The 19,921-nt window shown below is 25.9% G+C and overlaps 2 protein-coding genes across 3 annotated transcripts; both read right to left on the reverse strand.

Annotated features, from left to right (window-relative positions):
- Positions 1 to 10,131: 10,131 nt before the first annotated feature.
- Positions 10,132 to 10,710, reverse strand: mRpS21 (mitochondrial ribosomal protein S21). The gene has a single exon (XM_015520291.2). The coding sequence runs from the start codon at positions 10,513 to 10,515 to the stop codon at positions 10,252 to 10,254; it is 264 nt and encodes an 87-aa protein (XP_015375777.1). The 5' UTR covers positions 10,516 to 10,710; the 3' UTR covers positions 10,132 to 10,251.
- Positions 10,711 to 15,478: 4,768 nt separating this feature from the next.
- Noc2 (Nucleolar complex protein 2) lies at positions 15,479 to 19,836 on the reverse strand. Of its 2 annotated transcripts, XM_089224769.1 has the most exons (14): positions 19,466 to 19,836; positions 19,143 to 19,402; positions 18,924 to 19,033; positions 18,485 to 18,600; positions 18,261 to 18,424; positions 17,861 to 18,088; positions 17,618 to 17,806; positions 17,440 to 17,559; positions 17,245 to 17,376; positions 16,960 to 17,175; positions 16,209 to 16,466; positions 16,033 to 16,142; positions 15,608 to 15,703; positions 15,479 to 15,572 (listed from the first exon to the last, which is right to left on the reverse strand). In XM_089224769.1, exons 1-13 carry the CDS (start codon positions 19,614 to 19,616, stop codon positions 15,628 to 15,630), a joined length of 2,130 nt encoding a protein of 709 aa, XP_089080895.1. In that variant the 5' UTR covers positions 19,617 to 19,836; the 3' UTR covers positions 15,479 to 15,572; positions 15,608 to 15,627. The 2 variants fall into 2 exon arrangements, with proteins under 2 accessions (XP_089080895.1, XP_015375772.2); XM_015520286.2 differs by having other exon boundaries at positions 15,479 to 15,703.
- Between the last annotated feature and the right edge of the window lie 85 nt (positions 19,837 to 19,921).

The raw sequence follows: 19,921 nt of genomic DNA on the forward strand, positions 1-19,921 counted from the left end.
CTGAATATCTTAATCTGATATAATAATAATATATAGGTTTTGCAAAAAGATAACTTGCTATTACCCAGTTGTTTAAAGTAAAATTCTAAAAAGCTGACAGTCCTCTTTTCAACAATGGCATCACAGCATAATATATTATATAGGCTATATTATAATAATATCTACTATATTTAAGTTAAGTACTTTATTAAAGTTAACGTATATCTTTAACTTATTTACACATTTTTACTGAGAAATATCGTCAACGACGATGTTCGATCATGATTTGTGATATAATGATTATAATGTGTATACCTTTACTAATATATTAGTATTTGAGCACTTGCAGACTGCAGTACAGCGAATAATGACTGTAAAAAATTTAATCTCAGTAATCGATTGGTGCAAGGACGGGCGTCATACGATTATAGTTGCAGCAATCGAGTGACAAAGAGAGATGACCGTCAGTAAATGCAAATACGAGTATAAACATATTATACAAAAAAAAAATAAACGGGTCCTCCTATCGTATATTACATTATCCACATTAAAAAAGTGATGCTGTTGGTAGTTACGTATTATGATATACTATGTACGATATACCTAGCTACGTATAGGAGAGTCGAAAATTGAATGAAATTGGGGGAAACGACGCACTATACGATCTGCGATAGATGACTATATTTGTACACTTATAACTCGTAGTATTATAGTGTGTCATATTTTTAAATAATATAAATATATTCTGTTTGAAATTCCTTTTATATTATGAGAAGTGTTTTTATCTTATTATATTAAGTAATAAATAAATCAACATCGTATATATCTTCTTCCTTTGTTCGTAAATTATTATAAATTTATAAAATTTGACAATATTTTACAGCTATATGAAATGTTGATAAATTCATATTAATTACAATAAATTTAAAATCATTGTTTCCTCTATGTCTTTCAAAACTATTATCCTCAGCCATAAGTATACACAAAGTAAAATAGCTAACTTACTCAAAATCTGCTCATTAAAATTTCGATTTATATACATCAACACTTTCAAAACATAATCATACACTTACGTAAATAATTTATTGCAAAAAAGATTATTTTAATTAAAAAAAAAGAAGTTTTAGGTATTTCTATAAAGGATACTAGATAAATTTATATATGATATAGAAGTTTGAAGTAAGCGGTAGGTACCAATACTTAAAAATTTATCAATTTGAAATTTTAATAAATTCTTTACCTACTAAAGGAATAATGGGGGTAAACAGGTGAATCACCCTGTATAGTGCGTATATATTATATAGATAATATATTAATATAGTCGACGGTGGTCGGTCGAGAGGGTTTGTTCGAAACTCAATTCGTGCAGATATGTATATCATACTATATATATATAATAATATGGCATTCGTATAAACATAATATAATAATACGTATTCTGTATATATAAATATACTTATATACTGTGCAATCCTAGGAGTATCGTCCCGCCAATCAAAGATCGTTTGTCTGGCTAATTTCGCTTTTCATTTACACCCCGCCGTCGGCATTCAGCCGCAAATTTCAGCATGCACATATAAACATATTTCCTGTTCGCACATTCTCTTCTGCAAATATATTATACACATATAGCGCCCGATTATAATATATCCGTCCCTTTAACAACCGCCTCTTTTTCCGTTTCAATTTAGCGTTAACGAGCCGCTACTTTAACGTATATAATACACTACATCATATATTACTATTATTATAAATCTCGTATATTCTTCAGCTCCCTAATCTCACAGTTCACGGTTGAGTGTTGACGTGACGAAAAAACAAAAATAAAAAAAATCAGATAAAACTCTTACACTGCTATATTATATAATAGATAATATTACGTGCTGAATAATACTGCTATAAATCACATTTTTTGTATAAAATCTTTGTATTTCTCGAGCGGAATTTCTCGCAATTTTTATTTCAATTCTATAGCATGTATTTTTCTAATCTTTGTTCCGCTTATTTTAGAATATTATGGCGTTGTAGTGTAATCTGGCATTCATAATAAGCTTTTAATTTAACGTTAATATTTTAAATAGGCATTCGTTCTACACAGCCATCATTTCAAAAATAGATTATCTTCTATTCTTCTATATAATTTTACTACATTCATCTATTCACTTCACACTATAAGTTCCTATAGCTATAAGCGATAAGCCACTAGTCATACCAAAGCTCCGTTTTTTTTTTAAATCACAATATCTCTATCGGTTTTTTATACTCCTATAATGTCCTATATGTATATTCATATTTTACCAAGTTCCTGTACCACAGGCCACAACACTAAAATGTCTAAAAATCATGCCCTTTTCCATCTTCCTCACCATAAACCGACACAACTATATCTTAGATCTTCATAGAATTCTACGCCAAATAAACAATGTTTAGCCTGAGGCCTGACTCTCCGACTAAATACAAACAGTTAACTGTAGTAAATTAATTCATGTTAATTTTAATTGTATTAGTATATGACTGCTAGCTGTATATAAATAATAAATATTATTATTGGCTCCGTGTCACAAACGTTAAAACATTTAAAAATGTAATGCAAGGTTCCTCATAAGTGTTTGTAAATTCCACTTACAAAAAAAAAAATGGAGCATAAATCCACAATTTTCTTATGGTCATCTAAAGTTAGAATTTTGATAAAATTCGTCAGAGGTACGATAATTCGTAAATTATTTTGAGTTAGAAATTCATAAGCATATAGGTTCCATAAGTTTTCTTGCCTTTAACAAAAAAAAGTTTTCCGAAAATTCAAATTAATTTTTTATGACTGTTTGAAGTTGATTTTTTTCGATGGTCATTATTGATAGACGATAGCAATATAATATATAATATGTATATATATACATATACTGCATGTGTATACACTCTTCCATTCATATTTCATCAGGGTCACCATTCATCACACCAGTAAACTTATACTTTCATAGATTCAAAAATCTCAATATATTTTATTGATATTTGGTAGTCAACAAAAAGTCGGCTAAAAATCACTGGTGTATCGTAAGTTAGGTATATTGTTGATAATAAGCAAATAAGCTTATGGTGGGTTCTGCCTAATTCAAGAGCTACGATGTTCTCAAACACACAAAATGGACAGCCGTTTCGATTTATTTACTGCATCATGGAATTGGACAACACTACAATGATGACTTCCTCGAGTGTCTCCTCAACGGTTGTTTCGATATCTTTCAAATTGTAGTAGGTATAGTTAGATAGTTGAATAAATTGACAGAATAATTGCAAATTAATGAATTTGAATATCGTTGTTGAGCTAATCAATTATTTCCTAAACGAGGGTAAAACGCTTAAATTTCGTCAGCTAAATTGTTATAAATTAATTAAAATAATTGATAGTTGATAACTAATATTTTTACTTTTCAATAAAACATTAGGGTACCTACCTACAGATTTTTATACTTTTTTAATTTTGATTTTTTAAAACATCTAATCTATAGCACTATAGCCCTTATATTAACGATTCAGCGAAATGAATTCCGAATAATTAATTACTCATACAGTCTGTATGATACAGATAATATCGTCATAATCCAATAAGAGTTATGATAAAAATATATAGGTACTACTATAAAAATAATAAATAATAATTATATATAGTCATATATGGTAGGTATCTACTATAGACATTGTTCAACAATATATATAATATATATATACCATATATAGTACCTAAATATTGGATAATTTTTATAACACTTGTCATTTATAGTGATGCTCCCATATGGAGTGATGTAAATATATCTTAGCGACTCAAGTCGTCACTCGTCAATGCTGGAAACAAGTACAATTATATAAGTAAAGACTAACAATTGTTTTTGAATTTATCAAGTTTTAACATAAAAGCTCTTTGAACTATAATATATCACGATTTCCTTTTTAAAATACCTTATTATAGCGCAAACGCCGTGAGTTTAGTGTTTGTTCAATCATCAATCAATATATTCGGGTGTAATTTATTACAAAACCCATCACCGCTCCTCCTCAATCATAATTATTTATAATTACGGCGCAAGTACCAATCTACGAGTGAGTCGTAGTATAGGTACTATTATAATTATTACAGAGGCGCCTACTTGAATGCATAAATAAACATATATTATATTATCAATCGACAATCATTATTGTATATTTATTAGTAAACTACCTATTGGCTATTATAATCTCATATAGGTGCAAATTGGCACCCTCTAGATGGATAGATGCAATAATAAATAATAATAGTACACTTATCACTACTCACTCTTTAGATATTTTAAAACTCTCACTGCCATTTTTTTTTTTTTTTTTACTACCTTATATAGGTTAGCCGTAATATTTACTATAGATTTAGAGGGTCTTTTATTATTTTTTTTAGAAATGTTTAAAATTTTTTAATTAATCTCAATTACCCAAACGGTTTCTTCCACAATAGTTTACATATGGCCACCATTGGTGAAAGTTTGTATACGTCATATTAAAAAAATGTTCCCAAGCCATTTTAGTATAGTTACAAATTAAGATAAAACCTTAAGCAAAATGCACTCCAAAGTTGAGATAAATGGTATATACTATATACCATATGGTAATAAGTAACCTCTTAAAAATATGTGTGTTTAGTGATCATTATCCCATAATATAGCAAGAGAATTTTACAAATATTATAACTAAATAAAATAAATATATGTACGTACACAGGGCGAATAGACAGACCTGAAAAATAATTAATAAAATAACTTTTATTGTAGGTAATCAATATTTTTTAATTTTTGTATAAAATGTACAGACACTATGCGTGAAGCGCATACCTAAAACATTTTAGATTTTGATTTTTAAATACTGAAAATAAAAAAAAAAACATAAAATATGATACAAATGTTTAAGAAAAATTCAAAATAACCAATTTGTAAATCTGATATTCAGAAAAAAGTTGATTGTAAAAGCATTAATTGACGTCATGTATTTAATTTTTAAACATTTTTTTTTTTGAAATATCATTATTTTTGTTAAATAAGATTGAAAAAGTCGTAAAACGCAGTTTAATTTCAAAAAATCGTATTATTATAGTAAAATCAGTGTATACCTAGTGTATGCTAAAAATAATTCAGAACAAAGACAATCTGTCAAGCAGGTATATTTTATAATATTATTTTGATTTAAGTAAATTATTTTACTATTAGTATTACATTAGGTTATACGTTAAATTTAATTTTATTCAAATAATTGCATTTGAAAATTTCATTGTGTGTATAAAAATATATAAAATATAACAATATATACTTACTCGAAATGTTTCAAGCGCCCACTAGCAATATTTTTAAATTGAATGCTACAAAATATCTCAAATTGACAAATTGTTATTCTTGGTTAAAATGTGTATTTTCACCGAAATTTGAATTTAAAATGTATGGCAATGGGCATTCTTGTAGCAGGTGATCTAACTGTGATCTGCGAATTCAGGATGAGTGATCTATATGTTTTAATAGTATAAAAACACATTATATTTTTTACTACGAGTACGTCATGTACTTTATATAAAATTTATATTCGTCAAATATAAAAATTAAAAATAATTAACCAAAAATAATAATAATTTCAATTACAGTGAACATTTTTAGTATCTTTAAAAATGTTAAAAAAGTATTTTGTTTACCAAAAGCCGTTCGTTTTTTCTGATCCCAATGTTTGTTTCAGGATCACATTTTTTACAATTTGGCGTTTCTCTGTCATTTGGAAGTAAATTGTGAAGTTGTATACAATTTACAGTTGATTTTTCATTAACAATTATTCTATAAAATTCAGACGCACGCATTATAGACCAGTCTTGTAAAAGATAAGTACTTTTAAAAAGTATTCAAGTACAGATACAGATACTTATTTTCAAAAGTATTTAAAATACGCATTTGAATACTTGGGAAAAAAAGTATTCAAGTACAAATATGAATACTTTTAAAAAGTATTTAAAGATACTTTCAAATACTTTTGTAGTTTTGTTTTAATGTTTTTTTACCTTAACCTTATAAATAAGCTTAATCATTAGTAAACTGAATTAATTTGTTATTTCAGCACTATCTAGTTTTACTTAAATTAATTAGAATAAGAATGCAGCACTTTTGGTCCTTGGTGGATGTTGTAAGTACCATCAAATACTACCTATAATAGCTTGGACAACAATACCTTTTATATATTATAGTATTATACACTAAACATTCAGTACTAATCTTATAAATGTGGCAAATTAGTTATTGTTATTTAACCCTTTATGGGTTAGCGGCATAAATAATAACCACTTTGATTTGTAGGGTAGATGTGCACAATTATTTTTATGATGACGATATATAATCTAGACTATGGCATGTGTGGAGGCCAATGTTTACCTATTTTGGGGCACAACTTAGGCTAAACTATCGTACTTACTGAATTTATTTGAAAAGTGTATTATATTTTACGGTAGAGTACAAAAATCCCAATTGCTGCGGCCGCGGTACTGACGTGGTATAACACATTTATACACAAACACCACCCCAAAACCATCCAACTTTGGGAGACTATATCTCGTCAATGGATTAACATAAAATGAAAATTTAAACGTTAAAATTCATTAAAAAAAAAAGGCGGGTAAGTCGTGTATGTCGCTCTGCTGTACAGTAGGTTACAAGTGGGTTACTGTAATGGATGGAATTAAATTTGAATCCAATGATATTATATCATTGTATACGAAAAACGATTCTGAGCGAAGACGGTTTATCTGTCTAGGATATATTATAGATTATTAAAAATTTTCAAATCTTAGTTTTAAAAAGAAAAATTTTTATGAATTTCTAGTTTGAAATAATTTGCGAATTTTCGTAATTTTTACATATGTTGTCAAAATTCAAACTTTGAACGCTTGTAAAAAAAAAATTGTGGCTACGCATTTCTTTTATTTTTCAATTTTTATTGTAAAAATATATTATGAGCCTTGTATTAAATTTTCAAATCTTAGATATAAAAAGAAAATTTTTTATGAATTTCTAGCTTAAAATAATTTCTGTATTTTCGTGATTTTTACATAATATGTTGTCAAAACTCAAACTTTAAATGCTTAAAAAAAAAATTGTGACTATGTATTCCTTTTATTTTGCAACTGCTATTGTAAAAATATGTTAGGAGTCTTGTATTAAATTTTCAAATCTTAGAATTAAAAAGGAAAACTTTTATGAATTTCTATCTAAGATAATTTGAATATTGCCGTAATTTTTACGTATTTAGTCAAAATTTGAACTTTAAATGCTTATAAAAAAAAATTGTGACTATATATTTCTTTTATTTTTCAATTGCTATTGTAAAAATATATAATGAGCCTTGTATTAAATTTTCAAATCTTAAATATAAAAGGAAAATTTTTTATGAATTTCTAGCATAAAATAATTTACGAATTTTCGTGATTTTTACGTAATATGTTGTAAAAATTCAAACTTTGAATGCTTATAAAAAAAAATTGTGACTATGTATTTCTTTTATTTTTCAACTTCTATTGTAAAAATATGTTAGGAGACTTGTATTAAATTTTCAAATCTTAGAATTAAAAAGAAAAACTTTTATGAATTTCTATCTAAGATAATTTGAACATTGCCGTAATTTTTACGTATTTAGTCAAAATTTGAACTTTAAATGCTTATAAAAAAAAATTGTGCCTACGAATTTTTAATATTTTTTAACTTCTATTGTTACAATGTGTTAGAAGCCTTGTATTAAATTTTCAAGCTTTTCTACCGAACAAATACATTTTTATCGATATTTATAGAAAAAAGAACTAATAAAGTTGAAAAATTAAAATGTCAGTAAACAGCTCAAAACAAATCTAAATATTTTGAAAATTTTATCAAATATATAACACGCCTATATAAACATTCAGTCAAAATTTCAAGTATCTGTGGTAATTTGTTTTAGAGTTACACCAAAATAAGGAAATCGCTAAAAGTGAAAATCCAATGTTGTAAAAATTTAATTTGAATTTCAGGTGGAATTTTTATTTGTGATAAAGATTGAAAAACTTGTAAGGTATCTTGTATTACATTTTTAAATCTTAGATTTGAAAAGAAAATTTTTTATGAATTTCTAGCTTTAAATAATTTGTGAATTTTCGTGATTTTTACGTATTTTGTCAAAATTCAAACTTTGAATGCTTATAAAAAAAAATTGTGACTATGAATTTCTTTTATTTTTCATCTACTATTGTAACAATATGTTAAGAGCCTTATATTAAATTTTCAAGCTTTTCTGCCTAACAAATAAATTTTTATCGATATTAATTTAAAAAAAACTAATAATGATCGAAAATTTGAAATGCCTATGAATAGTTCAACTTAAGTCGAAATTTTTTGAAAATTGCATGGTGGATAGAATATACTTATATAAACATTAGGTGAAAATTCCATGTATCTATGGTCATTTGTTTTAAAGTTACATCAAAAACCAAAATCGATTTTGTCGAAAAATGAATGTGCGTAAAATTTCCCGTTTTTCCCTTAATTTTTTGTTTGTTTTTCTCAATTATTTAGAAAAGTATTAAGAATTTTTTACTTTTGACCCCCCAAAGTACCAACTAGATTCACTTTCTGATCGAACGAGGTACTGAAGTCAAAAATCGAAGCATTTTTACTGCCTCAAAACGTGATGACAGACACAAAAAAAAAACACACATCATGGTAAAATCAATACATTCATCGCTCCGCTCAGAATCTAAAAGAAACAGACGACGTTATAGAGTGAAAAATTTTAAAAATGTATTTAGTTTTAGAACAGCATAGATCTAAAATTAAAAAAAAAAAATTAGTTATTATAAGTAATGAGTGTTTTACGCCTCATAAATCACCCTGTATTACTAATAAATAGTCGTCATTCGTTGTTTTATTTTATACGTACATAATTCGACTAAAGTTATTTCCAATTTTATTAGGAAATCAACGGACTGTATACATCCAATTAAATAAATGTATACATAATATTTAGTTTATGCCTCCATAAATATTACAAATTACAATATAACAACAGTGATGAACGATCTATAAATAAAAATGTTGTACAATTTGTATTATTTTATTTAAATTTGGCGTCCCTGTACAGCTGTACAAAAAGTAAAACCACAGATTATATGAAAATATTATATTTTATATTTTCATATACTCTGTAGTAAAACAAAAAAAGTATTTAAAAATAGTATTTGATTTTAAATACTGATACTTAAAAAAATGTATTCAAATACCATGTCCAAGTACTATTTTAAAAATTGAAAGTTGAAAATGTCTGCAAATAGGTCAAAACGACTTAAATATTTTATGAAGTATAGAAAGTTTTAAAATAAATGTAATACAGTGTACAGTGCACATTTCTAGTATCTAGTTACTACCTACTGTTAAACATTTTTGAATTTCAATTACAACAAAACAAGAAAATTGCTCAATGAGAAATTGAGTGAATATCTATAATGTTGTACAAATTTGAACATTAAACACTAATAAAAATGTAATATGAACTTTCCAGTGGATATTATTGTTATTATTACTATTTTTTTTTCTGATTAGGTAGTAAAACTTAAGAGAAATATTGTATTGAATTTTCATATTTTAATTTTTTTCAATATTGGACATTTGAACGAATTAATGTTGTGACTCAATTAAGTAATAAGTAATAACTGTTGAAGTCTTTAATTGTTAATAATTATTATAATTATACAATAGGGATAAGCTTTAGAAAAATTATTACCAATATTAATTTCTTATAAATTATAATAATCAATAAATGTTATTATGTTAATATTATAAACTTATGTTATTAGATTTATAAATTACATTAAATAGTAACCAATAATCACATTTTTCTCTTTATGCAGTATCCACTGTATCATAAAAAATCTCACTTACATCTAAATCCTTACTTCTAATATAACTGGGCAATTATAGATATTGCAGCTGTACAACTGTAGCAAGTCATATCGCCATTTATTCTTTGCTATTAAATATTATGTATAGTTTACCTATAAGTAGGCAGTTGATTGCATACACCTATATATACTTTAAATTAACACCTATCATAATTCATAGTGATAATAAAAGAACTTCTAAATCAATAAAAATATCTACCTTTATTTAATTCCAAATTTACAAGATATTATGATTATAAAAGTATTTAATAAGGTTCTAACAATGTTAAGACATGTGAAAAAATAATTTATACTAAACTTAACTAATAACAACCAGGAAAAGGCTCTGGTCGGTTTTTGCGTAGAACAAAATTAATCTTGCGTTTCATATCTTCATCGTATATGGCCTTACATTTCTCGTAATTAATTCTCCTTCTCATTTGAGTTGGTTTTTCATAAAACATTGTTCTTCTGTACTGATCCAAGAAACCTTCAGAACCCATAATTCGGTTCAGAACACGACAGGCTTCGTCCACATTTTCATTCCGCACCAACACAGTCCTCGAAATGAATTTTAAATGTTTCATGTCTAATGTCAACAATCAACACTATAACGATATAAGTTATTAAAACTTATTGCAATTTTCAAATAATAATTAAAGCTTCACATAAACTCGATACCTCGATAATCAATTGTAAAATATATTGATTAATAGGAAATGGGAAATTGTAAATAGGTACCTGTACGGCTGTACCTACTTATAATATTTTATATTTAAAAATCAAAATATTCCAAAATATTATATGATAAACAAGGAATCACGTTATCAATTTCAGGCAGTGCTGCCACATACTGAAGATATTATACACAATACAATAATAAATATCATAGGGCCCGAATTTATATGCAATTGTACGTTTTTTCTAAACAGTCCAAAAAATAGCTAGGTAAACTTAAATTTTAATTATAGTCAATAGATCCAAAATAGAAAGTTTTATTTTGCATATTTTTACATATTTAGGCATTTTTTTTAATGCACTCTATATTCCTGTATTTTCAATTTTTTATTGCATATTATATATTTATATAAGGTTTTTAGTGCATAATATATATTATTTTGAATATATTAATGAAAATAACGTAATTATAGTTATATATATATTTTTTTTTTATCGATCTTGAAATCATTAATAATTTCTGCTTCGATATCTGTGGCTGTTATAGCATAACATTTAATATTATACTAGAAAAAATAAAATAAAATATATATATAAAAAAGTGCATACAAATGAATAATTATAGACGTTATTGTTGTTGGTTTTAAAATCTCATAGCAATTGGAGAATTTGTGTTGCCTTAAAAAAATATATGGTGTTTACTTCTTGGACCAAGACTTGGCTAATGTTTAGTCCTCTTAGTTTTTCATGTATTTTTCATTATTCGAAGATGTTTTTGATAGTAATTATTGTGGTACCACATACTTGACATATATTTAGTTATATTTATAGTCCAACTACTCCAACTAATTTGACGAAGTCGTTTTCTTATTTTCACTGAGGCCTATCGGGAGCGAGACAAATAGTAATTTGTTATTGAGTGAGTTTTCGTGAATCACACATTAATTAACTTATTATTTTTTTGTTTGTTTATTTCTTATGTTTTTCGTGATCCGAGTGCACGTAATTTTCGATTGATTTAATTTATTTATATTTAAAAATGAATCATATAAATATAATATAATTTTATGTTAACACATAAAAATAATGAAAATAAAAAACTTTTTTTATTCGATATGTTTGTTTTATATAGTATGTTAACAACACTAAATATACTGATAATTTATTTAATTAATACTCATGGTAAAGGAAACAACGTGACTCGCCCAACAGTACGTCCGTTGAGACTTGACTGAACTTAATAGTAAATTAGTAAATATCATAATAACATTAATCACATAATCAGTTCCCCTTCCTTATCGAATAATATAATATATACCTATAGGACATTGACCAATGTTAACAAATAACAATTAACAAGTATATATAGGTATATTCCTACAAAATAAGATCAAAAATGCATATTTTATAGTGCATATTTCTGAAGTTTTTAGAGCATATTAATCCAGGCCCAAGTAATAACCAGTGGGTAAACGAAGAAAATATTCCTATAAATAATAAAATGATAATAATACGGAACGATGATCGATGAACGACTAATAATTATTATAACTAAATTATTGTTTTTAAGAATTTGGGAATTATAGACTGCAGTCTTTATTGTTCTAAATTCCTATTGTATAATTTATTCTTATGATTTTTTTTTGCTTCTTAAAAGCATTTGCCTACGGCGCCTACGTAGGGGTGCGTGCCCCTTCTCATTTTTTTTCATTAACTTAACTAAGTTCAATAATTTGTTTATACATACAATATACATATTACACTTTGATAACCTGGTGCTTTCTAAATAATATTATTCTTCAATTAACTGATTATAATAAATTGTAAAACCACAAAGTTTCAATAAAAAAAAAAATTAACTAATATTATTGTAAATAATGTAAATGATTTTGTTCGAATAACATTTTATTGTCATTAATAAAGAGAATAAAACTAAAAAGTTCGAAAATTTCAAATGTCTTTAAATAACTTCAGAAGATGTGAAATATTTTAAAAATTTTATCGTGTATAGAAAATGCCAGTATTAAAATTCAGTGAAATTGTATGTGTATACGGTAATTTGTTTTAGAGTTACACTGCAATATCAAAATTTTATATTTTCAATAATTGATTCTGCGAACAAATTTCCGTTTTTCTTTAATTTTAATTTTTATTAGTTAATAAAAATTATTATATTATGAATAATTAATCACTAGTCGTCACCTTTGCAATGATCTTTTCCTACTAACTATAAAGGTTTTTGACATTGTAATTGTGTAATATGCGAAAAACTGAATTAGGCTTTATATCTTTAGAGGTGGTAAGAAAAAAGTTGCAGATATTATGTTTATTTATGATTTGTTGAATGGTCATATTTTTTCCCCAGAATTGCTCTCTATGATAGAGTTTAATTTAACAAATCATCGTTTAAGAAATTTATTAAACCTATTTCATGTATCATTTTACAAAAATAATTATAGCTCCACTTCTTTCTTCCCTAGAGCATTAAAACTAGCAAATCTTATTACTGAACATGTAGATTTTTTCTTTATGTCACGTCTTGTTTTTAATAGAAATGTATATTTAGTTGTTTTTATTTTAAAAATTTAATTGTAAATTAATTATCGTTAGGTTAGGTTAGGTTGCTGTATTGCATTACTATTATTCATTTACCACTGTCCAATTATTATTATTTTGAACTGTATTTTCATTATTTTCGTCTTACTTTTTATTTTTGTTCTTACTGTAAAATACTTAAAAATGTAAACCTGATACTGTTCACACAAAAGGGTTATTACCCGTTTATCATACATAAATAAATAAAAATAACAATCAAATAAAATATTTTTCAATGTGTATTCTTACAGAATTTTTTTATATTTTTTTTTTGCTTCTTGAAATGCATTTGCATGCGGGTTCCAATACCCTCCTTATTTGTTTTCTTCAAATTTAATTATAGTTAATTTTTGTGTAAACAATCTAAACTTAAATAACCAAAATTATACTCCCTAAATAAACAATCTACCATCATCTGGAGATCACATACTGCAGTCTTCAGTGTATATGCCTACATTATAATATTTTCAATATTTTTACTCACTGTACTTTACAAGACTGCAGACAGGGTACCAAACTACCAAATGTTATTATCAAAATCGGTTGTTTAATTTATAATGTAGTCATGTAGTGTCATATTTTACATCTTAGTTTATGTTTTATACAGACGGCGTCGTAAACTCCCGGTGCCACTCTTGTACAGTTGTATATTTGTTGCTTTGATGACAATCTATTCGTTTCTAGTCCGCTTTATATAAAAACTTTTATGAATTAATTATGAATATTCATGAATATTTGAATACGACATTCTTTATATAAAATTATAAAATATAATAATATAATGTTAAAGTTTCAAGTATCTTAAATACCTATGACTAACATATTTACATAAAATTAAGATGTTGACAATTTATAAATATAATAGCGATTTTTCATACTTACAATTTTATTTTGTTGTAATCCAAAAAGTATTATCCTAAAAACATTCCAATGTTAATAAAATTATAATTTCTTTACCTACCCAATGAAATTACGAAAATGTACTTAAATTTATAAAAATAAGCTTACAAAAACCTAAAATAACATACTTCCTCATACTTCATTGGTTCAAATATAGGAAAAATTAACGTGCATGTCGCTAGCCGCACCCAATAAACAATTTTTATGTCAAAATTTAGCACACGATTGGCATGAATTTGCACGATTAAATTTAGAATTCACGCGGTATTATATTAGTTGGAAAATTATGAATACTTTGGGCGTGGCTGGTGAAACGTTACGCCAGCCGAGCCTAACCAAAACATTCAACAATTTCAAAAAAAAATTTTATGCCACCATTTAGCACGCTATTAGCATGAATTCGCACGTCACTCTTACCTGAGAAAAAAAAAATTTTAACAACTGAAGAATTTGTACATTTTTAATTAAATAAATTTTGTTGAAATTTGAACTTTAAATGGTTAAAAAAAACTATGTATTTTTTAATATTTTTCAACTGCAATCATATCAACTTATGGGAAACCTTGTATAAATATTTCAAGTTTTTTGACTGGCGTATAAAATTCTATTGACATGTATAGAATAAAAATTATAAAAACGGAAAATTTCAAATATTTATAAATAACTTAAAAATTATTAAAATATTTTCAACATCTTATCAAGTATAGGAATGATATTAATAAAATAATTGTATGGTGTAAATTTCAAGTTTCTACTATTATTGGTTTTTGAATAACAACAAAATAAGAATATCAGAGAGAATAAAAAGAGAAATTGAGTGAATATCCAATGTTGCAATTCAAATGCTCATACAAATTTAATTTAAAAGTTCCAATTTTGACAAAATACGTAAAAAAAAATATGAAAAGTTGCAATTTATTTCGAGTTAAAAATTCATAAAAAGTTATCTTTTTAAATTCCAAACAAGATTCTTTATGAGTTTGTCTACTCTTATCAAATAAAATTTTTTTACCGGAAAGTAAAATTAAATTTTATTTGTTTAGTAAAACAGCTTCAAATTTGGAATTTAAAAATTCAGTTGAAGATTGTACGAATTCATGCTAATTGCATGCTAAATGGTGGCATAAAAGATTTTTCGAAATTGTTGAAAGTTTTGGTTAGGCTCGGCTGGCGTAAATGGCGCAATGCACATACAAAATTAGATTTTTTAACGATGAATTATTTCAGTTATTTTGTAGTAATTAAATATAATTAGTTTATATTAATTTAAATATTTCATAGCTATAAATACAAAATGGCAAAAATATATCTAGAGTCAGTTAGATAGATCAATATTATAATCATAGTATTATTAAACTAATAATTTTTAGAAAAGAATACACTTATTAAAATATGTTTTTATTTATACCACGAATAATCAAGAACAGCAATAAAATTACTAGATATTAAACTTTAAAGACAATAAAAAGTAAATGGTGTAATGATTACACCATTTACTTACACAGTAATGTATATCAATTTATTGTTTAATTATTGTCATTGTCTTCATCCTCATCTTCTATATCATCGTCATCATCATCACCTTTTTCATCCTCTGAAGACCTAGATTCAGATAAAAACATAAAATATTTTAGAATCTAAATGGAAATTTTTGTATAGATTCTCTACAGGAAGGTATAGAATAACTGCAGAATAATTAAGAAGAATATGTTACAAAAACATTTTTGAAAGTACTAAATCTTATAAAATGAATTAACTAATAATAATGTTGGTGTTTATTATAGATAAATTACCTTATTCAAAATTCATTAATTAATTGTTATTATAAAACTATAATAATCAAGAATGTTTTCTACAGTTACAATTTTATCTTATTTAAATTTCTTAAAGGGCCAGGGTAATACTGAATTTATCTACTAAGAATGATTTACCCAAATTTAGGTTCATATTCTTCATCATCAGAGGGGAATAGTTCAGCTGGTGCACCATCATTTTCTTTTGGCTTATGTTTCTTTAAGGTAGGAATATTGAATTCTCCAAGCTATTAAATTCAAAATTATCATAAGTCACAAATAATTTTGTATCATTTTATAATTAATTAACTTACGGAAATGTTATTTGTTATTTTTCTAGCTACTTGTTGCTGATTTATTTTGAACCAACTATCATAATATTGGGACATAGGAGTACCTGCTAACTTAATATCAGATTCCCATGCCTCAATACCTTTTAAATCATGAAGTAAAAGACCACTTTTACCTCGTTTTTCACTTAAAATGGTTGATGTTTCTTTCACTTTGTCCAACAACGTCCGTAATTTTCGAGTATAATTAATATTTTTACAATTTTTAAGAAACTCTTTCATCTGAAAAATATAATAGTGATATTATTACTATAATTTAGTCTTGAGAAGGTGTGATACTTGCATATGTAGTCTCTATCTTACAAGTGCGTGACATATCAAAAACTGTTTCGCATGGGAAAGAACCGAGAAGTCCACAGACCCAGTTATAACAAAGAAAAGAAATTTTCACCATGAAAAAGAAGAATTTTAACTGTGTAGCAGGGTTTTAATTTTTTCAATAAAACCAATATATTAAAAGTTATTGAAGTTTGAAAAACTTGAGAATATCCAATTTAAAAAAAAATTAAACAAATGAAAATGGTACGACACAGAGAATATTATCTTCTATATAGTGTTAACTTTTAGTGTTTCTACTAAGAATACAGACTGAGTAGTTCTATCCTAGCTAAACGGTTTTTGCTATAATAATCACCAGTAAGAGGGAAACAAAACATGCAAGTAACACATCCTTTTAAACTAAACCATACATTAAAAAAAAACAAATATAACATACTCTGATGATAAATGGTACTACTAAATCAGGAAAACTTATTGTATGAGCTTCAATTACAATATATTCCATAAAAGCACTATGTACATTTTCAATAACTGCGTCTTTAAATACATTTTCTTGTAATTGTGATTTTGATAGACGTAATATACAAGTAAAGTCCATTGGTCTCATTGATGTTTTTGAATGTTTTTTGTTAAAATCTACTATAGTAAGTACCTAAAAATAAAGTTTTTTCAATGTAAGTACAAAAAAAAAAAAAATGTGTATAATTTAATTTATAAATACCTCTAAAATATGTGGTAGAATAGGTATAAATTTACCAGTTTCTCTACTTAGCTTAGTTAACATTGAAATACAATGAAATCTCAATGGAAGATATTGTACTGTTGGTATAAGTTTAGCACACCCAATGATTATCTGAAAAATATATTTATTTTTTGTATAATATCTAATATTTTTATTTAAATTCAACGGGCATACTTGAACTAGAGGATAAACCAAAGTTTGCAATTGTTTTTTATTTAATGTAGCACACAAAACATCTGTCCATAATTTAAGTGAATATATATACTGCCAATTGTACACTGATTGAATATTTTCCTTAAAAATAAAAAATATAATAATATATTAAATATAATGAATAAATATATCCCATTACCTTTTTTTTTAAAGTTACAGCTGATCGAAGATGAATAGCTAATTGTCTAATATATAAAAATGCATGATTATAAGATATTGATTCACTTATAGTAAACATTTCAGACAATGATTGCCTCATGAAGTTAATCCCAGGTAAGGCATTTGGAGTAACGAATTTGCTATTAGAAATATATCCCACATACATAGCCTAAAAACAATATTATTTAATACATAAATATTTACCGATAAATAATTTGATTACCTTCAGAATCATTTCTAGATAAGATGATAGGTCACTATTGGCTAACTTCAAAATACACAAGAAAGATACAACTTTAACAGTTTCACTTGCATTAGCACTCCATAGTGCTACGAATCTTTTCAATACCGGTTTTACAATTGTTGGAAGGCATGATAAAAAAGGTATCATTTGGTGGTAATGTTTTAATAGTACACAGGTGATGTCTTCACTAGAAACAGTGGTCAATAGCTGAAAAAAATTTAGTTTAATTCTTAGTAATTAGGAAGCTTTTGGAATTAATTACATTTTATCATAAAATTAAGATTAGTTATATGTTAAGTATAAAATATATAGATATCAAAGAAGATATTATATTAAATTTTCGAATTATTAAAACAATAAATACAAAAATAGTAATTACTCTAGTTAGATCCGTTAAATATGAACGTAGAGTCATTTTCACTTTATTCCAATGCTTTGATTTAGAAATCATGTTTTTTGATGATGTACCAGAAGGAAGTTTTAAAAATTTCAAAAGGGCAGGTTGCAAATCAAACATACACATTTGAAGAACTGCATTAAATACTGAAAGACATAAAACATTTAAAATAAATTTCTTAATTTAAATTAAATATGTATAACTACCTGAGCTTCCTTCAACTTTATAACATGTAGGTTTATTAATTTCATTAGCTGTTATACGTTGAAGTGCTGCTGTCATTGCCTTAGATGCTGTAGTTATGTATTTGAGTTTTTGTTTTCTATAATTATAATTTAATTTGAGTTTTTTTTACATACCTATTTTGCCGTTGTAAGCAAAAACACTGTAAGTCCCAAAAAATATAAAAATGAGGTAAAAGCAAATAAATAACTGTAAAATTCAGTTACTATAAATGAATATGACGTATGTCTGAATCATTACTTTAAAAGAATAATATAAGCAATAATCAAATAACTAAAACCCCATAAATCATACTATATTATTCATACAAAACACATTTTTCTCAATATCGTTCTCAGTGACTTACAAAGGCAGTATTACCATTTTAACAAATAAGTTTTTTTAAACATAAATTGAACTTACGAATTTTGAAGTTTTTGCCTCCAAGTCTCTATCATTGACAATGTAATAACAGTCAAATCTCCTCCACTATTACTTGGACCTTCATCAAAATCACTTTCATCGCTACCAATCTAAATAATTCAATATGGTTGATACATAAGTACAACATAATATTACACTTCCAATTTAATATTGGTTTAATGCTAATTTATCATTTTAATTTTAATTTTATTAACTAACTTCTAAATTAGTAGGTGGTTTATGTAATTTTTCTGATTTTATTCCTTCAATATCATCTTCATCATAATCATCATCATCATTATAACTTTCATTACCATCTTGTTCAGGCAAACTGGCTAGTTTTTTATCACATTCCTTTAAATATTTATAGAATTCTGGGTCAGAGGTTTTCAGTTTTTCTAAATCTTCGTCCAAATCATCAGTATCATAAGCATCACCATCATCACCTTCACTTAAACTTGCATCATGATCAGATTCACCTAAGATAAAAGAGGCCATAACAATTATTTAAGACGATGCAATATTACAAAAAATCTACTCACTGTTAAATTCAATTGCATCTAACGATCCATCATCGGAGTCATCGTTACTATCACTCATCTCTTCAACTTTTTTAGAAACCACATTTGAAGCTTTTGGAATAGGTTTCTTGTTTTTTATTTGTTTTTTCTTCATGACACGTTTAGGAGCCATATTAAAAGACGAGTAGATTCCTAAGGGGTTCTTTTGAATGTTAACTATAAAGTTAAACCTGTTTCTTCGCGTCGACGATTTTTAAAATTTTATATTGGAATACGATGAAAACATTCCAAACACACGTGTTTCGGTTTTACACTTGATTATAAATTTAAGTCAGTGCGGCCTGCATAAATTATTATCTGTTGAAAACAGTAAAAATCAGTGGTAATCAAAATATATAAAATAACATTGAAGATAACATTAAAAATATAACCACAGAATAATATAATATATATAAATTAATTAAATACAATTAATTA

The sequence above is a fragment of the Diuraphis noxia genome, unplaced genomic scaffold (assembly GCF_037042655.1).
Source record: "Diuraphis noxia isolate RWA-SAM2 unplaced genomic scaffold, SU_Dnox_SAM2 contig0003, whole genome shotgun sequence".
Classification (NCBI taxonomy): domain Eukaryota; kingdom Metazoa; phylum Arthropoda; class Insecta; order Hemiptera; family Aphididae; genus Diuraphis; species Diuraphis noxia.